We start from the raw sequence: 14208 nt of genomic DNA, 5'->3' as shown, positions 1-14208 counted from the left end.
TTTATTTTGCCATTATTAAGTGATTGCTGTGGTAAGAGGAGAAAACTATAAATATATCGCTGCTCTTGACTTTGTTGTATGCTACTGTATGTAGCTCGCTGTTACTGTATCATACTCTGCAGTTGTGAAGTCACAATGTCTGGGATCATGAGCACCCCCTGCCATGAGGCAAGAGAACTGCCTGCCTCACCTCAAATCTGTTCTCTGCCGTTTCTGATCACTCCTCAGCACAATAAACACATTACACACACGGTTGGTGACAAAAAACACTGCATAAGTTAAATACATATATACATAAGCTAAATTATTGAAAATCAGCTCATACATTAAATGTTCTTTAGCCATTTTATTGGCGACGCAGACAGGAGGAACATGCTCTCATAGAATGGCAGCCAGTGAAATTAGCGAGAGGTTGATCAATCGTTGATCAATCCCAGGTGAGGCTCAGCTCACTGCTGCCTCACCAGCTGCACTTCCAAGCATTTGAATAGGAAAATGCCAAAATTCAGCAATTTTGAAGAAAAAAATAGTCAGAATTTAAGTTAAATGAAAAATAGGTACTTTATAGTACAAACCACAGAGTGAAAAAAGCAATATAAATTATTTAATCATTATATGTTATTTTTCCATGATGGCAGGTGACGAAAAATAACAATACAGGACTCTTTCGAGGCCCTGTAATTGGAATGAGTACACTTTAAATCCTTTAAACAAGATCCAACTACGAGCTGGAGCCTCACCTGCCTCACCTGCCATTATGGAAAAGTGATGGCAGGTGCCTCCCCTGACCACACGTCACGTCCCGCAATCAGTGGATTGCCAGTTTGACCGCCTCTGTCATTGTGTCCTTGGGCAAGACATTTCACCCCCCAGTGCATGGCAGTCTCACCTTTATCAAACTGCCCCAGGGCAGCTGTGCTTACTATCCAGTAGCTTGTACCATCAGCATGTGAATGTGTGTACGAAGGACTGAATGCAGTGTGACACACTTTGGGGTCCTCTGGACTTGATAAATCCAACGGACCAGGAGTACAGGCCAATTATCATTTACTTATTCTATACATCCAATAAATCCTACTGCGCTGACTCGTTTTTGTAGTTGCTTTGCATCGTTTCCATGGCAAGAGACTTTTCAAAAACACTTCAAAGCTATAACCACTTTAATAGAGCACCAATCTATTCAACTTGATTGTGTATGGATAGTTTAAAAAGAACATTTTGGGATGAACTAGCCAATTCCTACCTAAAGTCAGTGGAGCAGTTGAAGGTTCCAGTTCTGATTCCAAACTGAGACAGCTTCAGCACCATTTTTCCCCAGTTCGTTTGACTGAGCACAGCTTCCTGGTCCTGGGCTACAACCTGCAAGTATACACATGGACATGATGATGTCACAGTTAAAATTAACATATGTAAAGACAGACAGTTGTTTCGTGGGGAAAAAAAACAATAGTGTCCCTATTTATCCAAACTAATATGAGTCTGAACACATATTTTTCTCCACTTTTATGGTAAGTGCAGTAAACCAAACTTTGAATAAACACATCATCTTTATATATATACAGTATATACTGTATATATATATATATATATATATATATATATATATATATATATATATATATATATATATATATGTGTGTGTGTGTGTGTGTGTGCAGGACCGGCCCTAGACATAAGCAAACTAAGCAGCCGCTTAGGGCCCCAGGGCCACTAAGGGGTCCCCTCAGTGGAGCAGTTTTGGTTTTTTTTAGTAATAATTTCTGTCATTATAATATCAAAAACACACTATTTTACTATGAAGTGATTTGTTTTTACAATGATATATATTTGATAATGTATGTAGAAATCATTATTTTATGGATAAAAAAATAACAATATTGCTCTTGGGGGCCCCTGGTGGCCGCGGTAGGTACCGCACGCGTCGTCGGTAACATGAGCAGCTGTGCCATGTGCGATGCGCATCCAAAAGTCAAAAGCTCTGGTCAGAAGTTAAGTAAGCAAAACAATATCTCAAAAAAGGACTTTTAGCTTTTGGAGTAATGCTTAAGATTAATTCACAGTATTTAATCAAAGAATGTCATGAATATGTGTGTAGGGCTGCACCGATTGCAGTTTTCTGGCCGATCCCTGGTTACCGATCTTTAAAAGCCTGACCTGCTGATTTTGATTTTGGCTGATATGAATTTTTTTTGTCTGAAATGTCGTTAAATATAGCAAGAAAGTCACTGAGTTGGCAACAGAGGGGTGAATATTGTTAACTGCAAACATGCAGACCCGACCTGGTGGACTGGTCTGTCAGTCAAACCTCTCACTGTAGAGCAGAAGAGGACAGAGACTGATTTTTAAACCTTTGCTGACAAAGATAAGATTAGGGGATAAGATGGGCTTCACGTGTAAGTATCGGCCAATCACAATCCACCAAAATTAAAGAAATCAGTTGGCCAATAAATGTATATGTATACATTTGTATACATGTATATATATGTATATAATGTAAACAGCACTGTCAGAGATGCAATAAGTTTATAGCAGGTGTGAATGATCTAATAATTGGACTGCTGACTGCAGCAAGTCCACATTGTTAGCAGAACTAGAGGGCCCCAAAACCAAATTTCACTTAGGGCCCCATGGAGGCTTGGGCTGGCCTTCTGTGTGTGTGTATATATATATATATATATATATATATATATATATATATATATATATATATTATCATAATAATATAATATTATTAGAATAATATATTATAATAATAATAATATGTATATATACACACACACATACATTTTCTTTTTATTATTATTATTATTATTTTGTGAAGAATCAACAACAAGTGGGACACAATCGTGAGGTGGAACGAAATTTATTGGATATTTTAAACTTTTTTAACTAATAAAAAACTGTAAAGTGGAGCACGCAATATTATTCGGCTCCTTTACTTTCAGTGCAGCAAACTCACTCCAGAAGTTCAATGAGAATCTCTGAATGATCCAGTGTTGTCCTAAATGACTGATGATGATAAATAGAATCCACCTGTGGGTAATCAAGTCCCCGTAAAAATGCACCTGCTCTGTGATCATCTCAGGGTTGTGTTTAAAGCGCAGAGAGTATCATGAAGACTAAGGAACACACCAGGCAGGTCCGAGATACTGCTGTGGAGAAGCCGGATTTGGATACAAAAATATTTACCAAGCTTAAAAATCTCAAGAAGCACCGTGCAAGCAATGATATTGAAATGGAAGGAGTTAGTAATGGGCAGATGAGGCCTCACTGGGTGTGTGGCACATTTCTCAAACTGTGTCAACACTGTGTTGAAACTGTGTTGCTTTGTCACTTATAGTGACATCTGCTGGATTTAGAAAGTCATTTCAGGCAAATTAAATAAAGACGGGAGTGTTAACCGGTTCATCCCCCTCATGCCAGGCACGTTGATGCCTCATCATTGTGGAAGTGCTCTGGTTACAGTAAGACAAAACTTAGGAGCAAGTCCTATATTTTTCACCTACAATATAAATAAAATATCCCATGACAAGGAATTTGAATAATCTGAAAGAAAAGTGATCAAAAGCGGAAATGAGAACGGAATAATTATTTTCCGTTATAAGATCAAAATGATCCCACACGGGAGAAAACTTCCTTTTCCTTAGTTCATCCATGCAGGTAATCAAATATGAGCTAAAAACCAACCCAAAGAACACAAAGTATCTCCATCCAACAAAACCCACAAACGTCTCAACACAGTTTCTCCCTCATCAATACAATTTGGTGCGCTCACATCCAAACAACACGGGAACTGTATAGTGGTCATGTGGTCTTCCTGTACTGTATCGGTCATGTGGTCTTCCTTAAAGATACATGCACTGACATGGGGTTTCATCTTGTTTGCTTGGCACATTTGCCGAGGTTTCGGTGTCGTCTGCCCCATCACTAGAAGGAGTGCCAGATCACTGTTAATCTACTCACAGCTAATCTACTCACTAAGACCTGGCTGTCCCTCTAAACAAGCCACCTGGGAAACACACCAAACATGTGGAAGAAGGTGCTCTGGTCAGATGAAACCAAAATCAAACTTTTGGCCACAATGCAAAATATATTTTTGGCATAAAAGCAACACAGCTCAGCACCCTGTAAACACCATCCCCACTGTCAGACATGGTGGCGGCAGCATCATGGTTTGGGCCTGCTTTTCTTCAGCAGGGACAGGGAAGATGGTTAAAATTGATGGGAAGATGAATGGAGCCAAATACAGGATCATTCTGGAAAAAACCTGTTGGAGTCTGCAAAAAACCAGAGACTGGAACGGAGATTTATCTTCCAACAAGACAATGATCCCAAACATAAAGCAAAATCTACAATGGAATGGTTCACAAATAAACGTTAGAATGGATTCTAACACCTGTAATGGTACTGGAATGGATTTGATCAGTGTGTGTGCACACTGATCAGATGCACACACACAGATCTGATCAGTGCTTTCCTTGTTTGGCTTCTAAGTTTAGGTGGACGGCCTTGTTTTGGTAGTGCCATAATTTATGTATTCCCGGATGATGGCTTGAACAACACTCCATAAGATGTTTGGAAATTTTTTATCGCCTAAGCCTGCTTTAAACTTTTCCACAACCCACTTGGTGTGTTCCTTGGACTTCATGATGTTGCTTGCTCCCCAATATTCTCTTAGCAACTTCTGAGGCCGTCGCAGAGCAGCTGTATTTGTACCGATTAGATTACGCACAGGTGGACTCTATTTAGTCATTAGCAGTACTGCTGCGGGCACTGTGGTTGCACTCAGAGAAAAGGGGATTGAATACGTTTGCACACTGCACTTTTCAGTTTTTTATTTGTAAAAATTATTTTGAAGCATGTATAATTTTCTATTTCACAATTGTTTATGACTTTGTGTTGATTTTTCACTTGAATTCCCTATGAAATATAATTGTGGTTATGATGTGACAAAATATGGAAATGTAACAGTTACAAATATTTTTGCACAACACACATTTATTTATATCATTTTAATTTCAGTCTTAAATATATGAATTTACACATTTTATATTTTTCTCAGTCTGATGACATTTCACAATATTAAATGAGATGTCCTGTTACTCGGTATTTAAGTAGCCTTTTTAATCAAATGCTTTTTTCTACTCTCACTTTGAGTAATTGACTAAATTTTAAAAATATGTTCACAAAGTGTAATTCTTACAGTAGTACAGGTTTTGCGTGCTGTACCCACCTCTATGTATGACTAATTGTTTTTTTAGTCCAGCTTGCAGATGGAGAAGTATTATAAACTATCTGTACAGAATAGTCTAATGCAGGGGTGTCAAACTCCAGTCCTCAAGGGCCGGTGTCCTGCAGTTTTTATAAGTGCCACAGGTACAAAACACTGGAATGAAATGGCTTAATTACCTCCTCCTTATGTAGATCAGTTCTCCAGAGCCTTGCTAATGACCTAATTATTCCATTCAGGTGTGGTGCAGCAAAGGCACAACTAAAAGTTGCAGGACACCGGCCCTTGAGGACTGGAGTTTGACACCTGTGGTCTAATGGAAGATCACACAAGAGATGCAAGAGTAAAAGGAACTGAAAGCAGTATTTCAAATTGACATTTTTGATACTGTTACTCTCAGAGCTGGGTATGCCCATTGTTGTTTAAAAAAAACAGAATTGTTCCCTGCTTTTCTAAGCTAAAAAGACACTAATTTTCTGCATTTTCTATTCATGACTACATATAAATTCCCAGTTTTACCTGAACCAGCCAAATTCCATCTTTAGTGTCCTCCACCAATTCATAGAAGTGCATCTCCCCACTGAAGGCTGTAGTAGTGCTGGAATCTCCAGCCTCCGTCTGCTCTCTCGCTTTCTTGATGGCTGAATACAGCTCCCCTTGCGTTAATTCTCCTGTGCACAGAATAAAAACAGTGGAGTTAAGTGCTTGATTAAGTGTGACTTGCACAGTGCTTCAAGATATGCCAGACCTGAATTCAGATTCAGAGGACTTGAAAGCCACTATTGGAGCTTTTTTAAAAAGTCTACTTTAAAAATTCATCCATGGATTTATTTTTGGTCTAACTGATTACTGTACTGTCTTCACAGTACAGTGAAAAATCATTGCCTAAAAATCATTCAGAGAGCTGCAGCTGGTCCTATAAACTAAGTTTATTTATAAAGCGCTTTTCACAGACATAAAATTCCAAAGCGCTGTAAAATAGAAATCAACCTTAAAATCATACAAAACATAAAACCAACATATGGAACACAATAAAATCAAGAAATAAAAGCCTGGGAAAATAAAAATGTTTTTAGTTGCTTTTTAAAAACCTCCAGTCAGCAATATGGAGCTGCAAGGGCCCGCTGTTCCACAGCCTTGGGGCCACTGACTGAAAGGCCCAGTCCCCTTTAGTTTTTAACCATGTTCGTGGAACAACCAAAAGATTCAGACTTTGAGAACAAAGACCACAAGCAGCAGAATGTTTAGTTAAAAGTTGACAAAAATAATCAAAAACCTGGCCATGTAATGTTCTGTATGTCAGCACAAGAACTTTAAAACAAATTCTAAAATCAACTGGGAGCCAGTGTAATGAATTTGGACAAGGAGTGATATGACAGAATTAACTAGATTTGGAGAGAAGTCTGGCTGCTGCGTTCTGTACCGACTGCAAACATGAAATTGAGGATTTATCCAGGCGGTTAAAAGGGGCATTACAGTAGTCCAGACGAGATGACACAAAAGCATGAATGATTTTCTCTAGGTGAACTCTGGAGACCATTTGCCTAATTTTAGAAATGTTTCTCAAATATAAGAAACAAGAACAGGAAACAGTCTTAATGTGTGAGTCAAAGCCTAATGATGAATCAAATGAGACCTAGATTTTACCTTTGATTTTACTAACAGGCAGAAGGATGCAATTGTCTGGCTTATATTTGGTGCAGGTGACAGGGAGCAATAATCATAGTTTCTATCTTACTAGTGTTTAAAACCAGAGTTACTGGAGAGTCAGTCACTGATACAGGACAAACATTGGATGAGGATGGCCAACCTGTCCACTTGATGGGTCTAAACGAAAAATACAATTGAATGTCATCCATGTAAATGTGATAAGAGATATCTTATCACTTGCTGAATAGAAAACAAAAGTGAACCCCAAACTGAGCATTGTGGCACCCCACACGTTAATGGGGCATAGTCAAAGGAAAACCTGTCCATCTTAATGCAGAATGCCATCCATCCATCCATCCATCCATCTTCTTCGGCTTATCCGGGGTCGGGTCACGGGGGTAGCAGCTTCAGAAGGGAGGCCCAGACTTCCCTCTCTACAGCCACTTGTTCCAGCTCCTCCGGGGGTATCCAGAGGCGTTCCCAGGCCAGCCGAGAGACATAGTCCCTCCAGCGTGTCCTGGGTCTTCCCCGGGGCCTCCTCCCGGTGGGACGTGCCCAGAACACCTCACCAGGGAGGCGTCCAGGAGGCATCCTGACCAGATGGCCGAGCCACTTCAACTGGCTCCTCTCGATGTGAAGGAGCAGTGGCTCTACTCTGAGTCCCTCCCGGATGACTGAGCTTCTCAACCTATCTCTAAGGGAGAGCCCAGCCACCCTACGGAGAAAACCCATTTCGGCCGCTTGTATCCGCGATCTCGTTCTTTCGGTCATGACCCAAAGCTCATGACCACAGATGAGGGTGGGAACGTAGATCGACCGGTAAATCGAGAGCTTCGTTTTTGGCTCAGCTCTCTCTTCACCACGACGGACCGGTACAGTGCCCGCTTGACGGCAGACGCTGCGCCAATCCGCCTGTCAATCTCCCGCTCCCTTCTTCCCCTATTCGTGAACAAGATCCCGAGATACTTGAACTCCTCCACTTGGGGTAGGACACCCCCCCTGACCCGGAGAAGGCACTCTGCCCTTTTCCGGCTCAAGACCATGGCCTCGGATTTGGAGGCACCAATCCTCATCCCGGCCGCTTCACATTCAGCAGCGAACCGTTCCAGCGAGAGCTGCATATCACGGCCTGATGATCACGGCCGGACCACATCGTCTGCAAAAAGCAGAGATGAGATCCTAAGGCCACCAAATCGGATCGACTCAACACCTTGACTGCCCCTAGAAATTCTGTCCATGAAAGTGATGAACAGAATCGGTGACAAAGGGCAGCCCTGGCGGAGTCCAACTCTCACCGGAAACGAGCCCGACTTACTGCCGGCAATTCGGACCAGACTCTGACACCGGTCATACAGGGACCTGACAGCCCGTATCAAAGGGCCCGGTACCACATACTCCCGGAGAACCCCCCACAGGGCTCCCCGAGGGACACGGTCGAACGCCTTCTCCAAGTCCACAAAACACATGTAGACTGGTTGGGCGAACTCCCATGCACCCTCCAGGACCCTGCCGAGGGTGTAGAGCTGGTCCAGTGTTCCACGACCAGGACGGAAGCAACACTGCTCTTCCTGAATCCGAGGTTCAGGACGGACCCTCCTCTCCAGGACCCCTGAATAGACCTTGCCAGGGAGGCTTAAGAGTGTGACCCCTCTATAATTAGAGCACACCCTCCGGTCCCCCTTTTTAAACAGGGGGACCACCATCCCAGTCTGCCAATCCAGGGGAACTGCCCCCGATGTCCATGCGATATTGCAGAGTTGCGTCAGCCAACACAACCCTACAACATCCAGAGGCTTAAGGAACTCCGGGCGGATCTCATTCACCCCCGGGGCCCTGCCACCAAGGAGCTTTTTAACCACCTTGGTGACCTCGTCCCCAGAGATTGGAGAGCCCAACCCAGAGTCCCCAGGCTCAGCTTCCTCAATGGATGGCATGTTGGTGGGATTGAGGAGGTCTTCAAAGTACTCTGCCCACCAGCCCACAATGTCCCGAGTAGAGGTCAGCAGCATCCCCACTATAAACAGTGTTGGTGCCGTACTGCTTCCCCCCCCCGAGACGCCGGATGGTGGAGCAGAATCGCCTCGAAGCCATACGGAAGTCTTTCTCCATGGCCTCTCCAAACTCCTCCCACGCCCGAGTTTTTGCCTCAGCAACCACCCGAGCCGCATGCCGCTTCGCCTGCCGGTACCTATCAGCTGCTTCCGGAGTCCCACAGGCCAAAAAGGCCCGGTAGGACTCCTTCTTCAGCCTGACGGCATCCCTCACCGAAGGTGTCCACCAACGGGTTCGAGGGTTGCCGCCGCGACAGGCACCGACAACCTTGCGGCCACAGCTCCGATCGGCCGCCTCGACAATGGAGGCACGGAACACGGTCCACTCAGACTCCATGCCCCCACATCCCCCGGGACGTGTTCGAAGTTTTGCCGGAGATGGGAGTTAAAGCTCCGTCTCACAGGGGATTCTGCCAGACGTTCCCAGCAGACCCTCACAACACGTTTGGGCCTACCAGGCCTGACCGGCTTCCTCCCCCACCACCGGAGCCAACTCACCACCAGGTAGTGGTCAGTGGACAGCTCCGCACCTCTCTTCACCCGAGTGTCCAAGACATACGGCCGCAGATCCAATGAAACGATGACAAAGTCGATCATCGAACTGCGGCCTAGGGTGTCCTGGTGCCAAGTGCACATATGGACACCCTTATGCTTGAACATGGTGTTCGTTATGGACAATCCATGATGAGCACAGAAGTCCAACAACAGAACACCACTCGAGTTCAGATCGGGGGGGCCGTTCCTCCCAACCACGCCCCTCCAGGTCTCACTGTCATTGCCCACGTGAGCGTTGAAGTCCCCCAGCAGAACAAGGGAGTCCCCAGGAGGAGCACTCTCCAGTACCCCCTCTAAGGGCTCCAAAAAGGGTGGGTAATCTGAACTGTCGTTCGGCCCGTAAGCACAAACGACAGTCAGGACCCGTCCCCCCACCCGTAGGCGGAGGGAGGCTACCCTCTCGTTCACCGGAGTAAACCCCAACGTACAGGCGCCGAGATGGGGAGCAACAAGTATGCCCACTCCTGCCCGACGCCTCTCACCTTGGGCAACTCCAGAGTGGAAGTATGTCCAGCCCCTCTCAAGGAGACTGGTTCCAGAACCAGAGCCATGCGTCGAGGTGAGACCGACTATTTCTAGCCGGAACCTCTCGACCTCACACACTAGCTCCGGCTCCTTCCCCACCAGAGAGGTGACATTCCACGTCCCAAGAGCCAGCTTCTGCAACCGAGGATCGGACCAGGGTCCCCTCCCTCTGCCGCCACCCATCACACAATGCACCCGACCCCTTTGGCCCCTCTCACGGGTGGTGGGCCCATGGGAGGGGGGACCCATGTTTCCTCTTCGGGCTGAGCCCGGCCGGGCTCCATGGGTAAAAGCCCGGCCACCAGGCGCTCGCCATCGTGCCCCCCCTCCAGGCCTGGCTCCAGAGTGGGGCCCCGATGACCCGCGTCCGGGCGAGGGAACACGAAGTCCAATGTTCTTGTCCATCATTGGGGTCTTCGGCAGAATGCCCTGTGAGATAAAGGTGAGCCAGTCCAAAGCCGAGTCAGAAATACTTTAGCTTGTTTAACAGGATTGCATGGTGGACAGTGTCAAAATCAGCACTAAGATCTAATAAAACCAACACTGAGCATTTTCCCTCATCAGCAGACATTAACAGATCATTGCGGATCTATTTGCTGGAAAACCAAAGTTATTTTAAATCAAGACTAAAACCCCATTTTAGAGTTTATTTTTACTGTTCTATTTATATTAACTGAAGTATTATTAATTATAGTCTTGTGAAATTTTTAATTACTTTTCTTAATTATTCCTTTTTTATGTTTTACTATACGTTTATTGTGACTATTCTGACCCTTTTCCCTCTCTCTTTCTGAATGCTGCCAGGTCTCTTTGCTGCCAGGTCTCTTTTATAAAAGATCTTTTGCTCTCATGGGACAAACCTGGTTAAATAAAGGCTATTAAATTATTAGTATTACTATTATTAATTGTGATATCAAACTCTGGATGGATATCAACTTTCTAAAACTCAACAGTAACAAAACAAAACTACTCATTACTGGTCCCAATTCCCTCCTATCCTCAGCCCAGACCATTTCCCTCCTCATCTATGGCCACACAGCCACTGTCTCCCCCATAGCGCAAAACCTTGACGCCATTGCCATCTCCTCCCTCTCTTTCCAATACCACATCAATGCAATCACCAGGGTATCATTCTTCTACATACACAACATTGCCCGTGTCTGTCCTTCTTTATCTCTCATTTCACAGTTCAAATAATTATCTACTCCTTCATAACTTCAAAACTACAGCAATAGCATCCTTCATGGACTTCCCTCCACACATTTACAGTATACCCAAAACTAAGTGGCCCATCTACTTACCCACACCACTCCAGGGGCACATCACCTTTGTTTTTAAAAATCTCACTGGCTTCCCGTTCATCCCCAGATGCAATACAAAATACTTCTTATCACCTAGGAGAAGGTTAGGTCAATAACCTCGCCTCATCGTATCTCATTGATCTCTTTCACTGTCACTCTCCTACTTGATATCTTTGTTCCTCTGATTCTAACCCATGATATGTGCTTGGTTCTGATGGGGGTTTGAAAGAATATTTAAACAAACTTCAAATAGGCTTTCATAAGTTAACAAGTACAAAAATGACTTTAAAATCTCCGGAAATAAAGAATAATAGTTTAATTATATAATACAGAAAAGTAATTATTTCTAACAATAATCGCTCAGTTCCTAAGTCCTGAACAAATTGCACACAAAAAATTAATAAGTATAATAATATAAATATTTGTATATATTTTTCAAAGACACCTTCCACCCATACATTCCGAGTGATTTTACCTGATTTTTCCACCAGTTCGCTGACATCCTTTTTCTCAGCCAGGCCGGTGTATCCCAGTCCTCTGCACTCTAAGATGGTTTTCAACTTATTGTAACTAAGAGTAACTGGATCTACAAGCTGCGTGGCGAACATACCAGTCTCATACCAGACTACAGTCTCAAAAATTCTAGCAAGCAAAAACAACACCATGAAATACAGGAGTAAAAAGAAAAGTTTTAACCACATTTTGTAGGTGGAGGAAATCGGAGAGATCTAACATTCAGAGATTGAATTTGAACAGGCTTCAAACACACATCCTCCAATGAGACAAGAAGATCTATAGAAAACTTAAATATGTCCGAGTTCTTGACCCTGTTTGCTTTCTCAGGTGACGTTAAAAATGGTCTTGTGTTGGCAGCCCAGAAATTCAAACGGTACTTAAAACTCAGTTAGCAAATAATGGCCTCAAACGCATTAGGCAAAACAAAAAGGCCTCCGACGTCGGGCACAAGTGCACCAAATCCCCTAACAGACAGCCGCGAGAGATCCAGTCAATCACAGAGAACAGCAGTGATCCCGTCAGCTCCCGAAGGCCTTTCGATGTATACGGCAAAAATTATTGACACACTAGATGTTGATCTCTACCATACGCTACCAAACAGCTGTGACGTCTTGCAAACGTAGAACGTGGAAAATCGTAATCTCACGAGACCGAGACAGAATTGTGAAACGTCATCAAGGGGGGGCCCCAAGTGCTTCTTCTTCTTCTTTTGATTTTAACGGGAGCTTGCAGCCATTGTTGTTTCACTACTGCCACCTTTTGGATCCTAATACTTATTCCTCAAGTTCTCCTAATGAGCCCTGTATTTTTTATTTTTTTTAAAAAAACGAAAAACCTTCTCTTTTCCTTCATTACTATTTAACTGAGCAACCACATTCTCAAATTTCAATTCCCTATTAAAACCTATTACCGTTTTCAGTAATCTTCTTTGATTCACATATTTCTAACAGCTAATAAAAACATGTTCCATCATTTCTACAGTATCACACTAATTACATAAACCAGTAACAAGTTTCCCTATCTTAAAAAGAGTGCCATTCAAAAAATTTTGACCAGTTCTTATTATATTCATAACTATCTCTTCCCTCCTGTTTATTCCTCTAATCCTTACAACATTAACTGTATTTTGTATCCTTCCATTTACTTCATTATCCTACCTAATTTTTCATAACATCTTACTTTCTTTCCACACTATACTTTTGCCTTCAGATTTAGATAATTTTATAGGAATATCAATGTCTTCTTTTTTAATAGCCTCCTTAGCCAACCTATCTTCTCTTTCATTATCCAAAATACCTACAGGGGCAGGAGTCCACAATAATATTACATTTTTATTTTGTTCACATATTCTATGATGAACAGCCATAACCTCATGTAAGATATTTTGATGATTATTTGTACTTCCCTTTTCAACACTCAACAAATCAGATAATGAATCACAACAAACTATTATTTTATTTATATTAGTATCCTCCACCCATTCTAAAGCTACTAATATAGCACATAATTCTACTGCATATATACTCAGATAATTAGATGTTCTTTTTGAAATATTAATCTTTAATTCAGGAATTACTACTGCTATAGCAATCGCTTCATTTTTTGGATTTTTCGAACCATCAGTATACATTTGCAAATAATCATTATTTATTCTGTATTTGATTATAACATTTCTGTAATATTTCTTTTTTTAATATTTGATAATGATCATTAATATATTTCCATGTTCATGTAGGTCTCGTAGTGGAAAATTTTAAGATTACTACATGATTATGAGTAAAACAATGCATATCAGTATAATGATACTTGTGTAATGCACGTGTTCATAAGAATGTCTTCTGAAACTACTTCTTGGGCCTTGGTATTTCAATAAAGTTATTAAATTGTTTCTTTTAAGCACCCTCACGACGTGCTTGACACCCCTAGTGAAAGAAGATACGTGAGCTTGCTATCTGTTCTGTAACCAAGTAGATTATCAAACTATGCGAATGGAATGAAACTCTCCCTATAAAACTGTAAGCTGTGTTCTGCTGCAGGCTCTTTTTCCTGACTGTGATCGGTGTGCAGAGACTTCGAACGCTGTAGAGCCTTCAAATAAATGCCAATTAAGAATATATTCTTTTTCTGGTTCTTTGGGTTTTGAAACAGTTTTGCCTCACTCTTTGTTAAAGAAAAATCTCCACAACCGAATTTTAGCTTCTGAACCATATATCGCACTCCCTTAATCTATTCTTGACTGAATTAATAAACATTTTTAAGTGATTCAAAACTAGCACCCCATGTCAACCCTGTTAAACACCTCATAATGTTAAGAACCTTTTTACTTTTCTCCATATATCATATGTGATTTTTCCAAGTTAGTTTCTTATCAAAACTACTC

The 14208-nt window shown here is 42.4% G+C and overlaps 1 protein-coding gene and 1 pseudogene across 1 annotated transcript; both read right to left on the bottom strand.

Annotated features, from left to right (window-relative positions):
- LOC116714870 (uncharacterized) overlaps positions 1-756 on the bottom strand; it is a 7702-nt pseudogene extending 6946 nt beyond the window's left edge.
- Positions 757-1214: 458 nt separating this feature from the next.
- Positions 1215-12478, bottom strand: LOC116714955 (E3 ubiquitin-protein ligase RNF103-like). Its single transcript, XM_032555774.1, has 3 exons — positions 11788-12478; positions 5750-5901; positions 1215-1359 (listed from the first exon to the last, which is right to left on the bottom strand). The coding sequence occupies exons 1-3, from the start codon at positions 12011-12013 to the stop codon at positions 1240-1242; spliced, it is 498 nt and encodes a 165-aa protein (XP_032411665.1). The 5' UTR covers positions 12014-12478; the 3' UTR covers positions 1215-1239.
- Between the last annotated feature and the right edge of the window lie 1730 nt (positions 12479-14208).

The sequence above is a fragment of the Xiphophorus hellerii genome, chromosome 23 (assembly GCF_003331165.1).
Source record: "Xiphophorus hellerii strain 12219 chromosome 23, Xiphophorus_hellerii-4.1, whole genome shotgun sequence".
NCBI classification, from domain to species: Eukaryota; Metazoa; Chordata; class Actinopteri; order Cyprinodontiformes; family Poeciliidae; genus Xiphophorus; species Xiphophorus hellerii.
The sequence above is the reverse complement of the archived record's forward strand: the minus strand, read 5'-3'. Positions and strand labels throughout refer to the sequence as shown.

Coding starts and splice junctions, on each gene's coding strand:
- LOC116714955 (XM_032555774.1), bottom strand. CDS start 12,013: ATGTGGTTAAAACTTTTCTTTTTACTCCTGTATTTCATGGTGTTGTTT. Junction 5,902..11,787: donor CGAACTGGTGGAAAAATCAG/GTAAAATCACTC, acceptor TTCTGTGCACAG/GAGAATTAACGCAAGGGGAG. Junction 1,360..5,749: donor ATGGAATTTGGCTGGTTCAG/GTAAAACTGGGA, acceptor GTATACTTGCAG/GTTGTAGCCCAGGACCAGGA.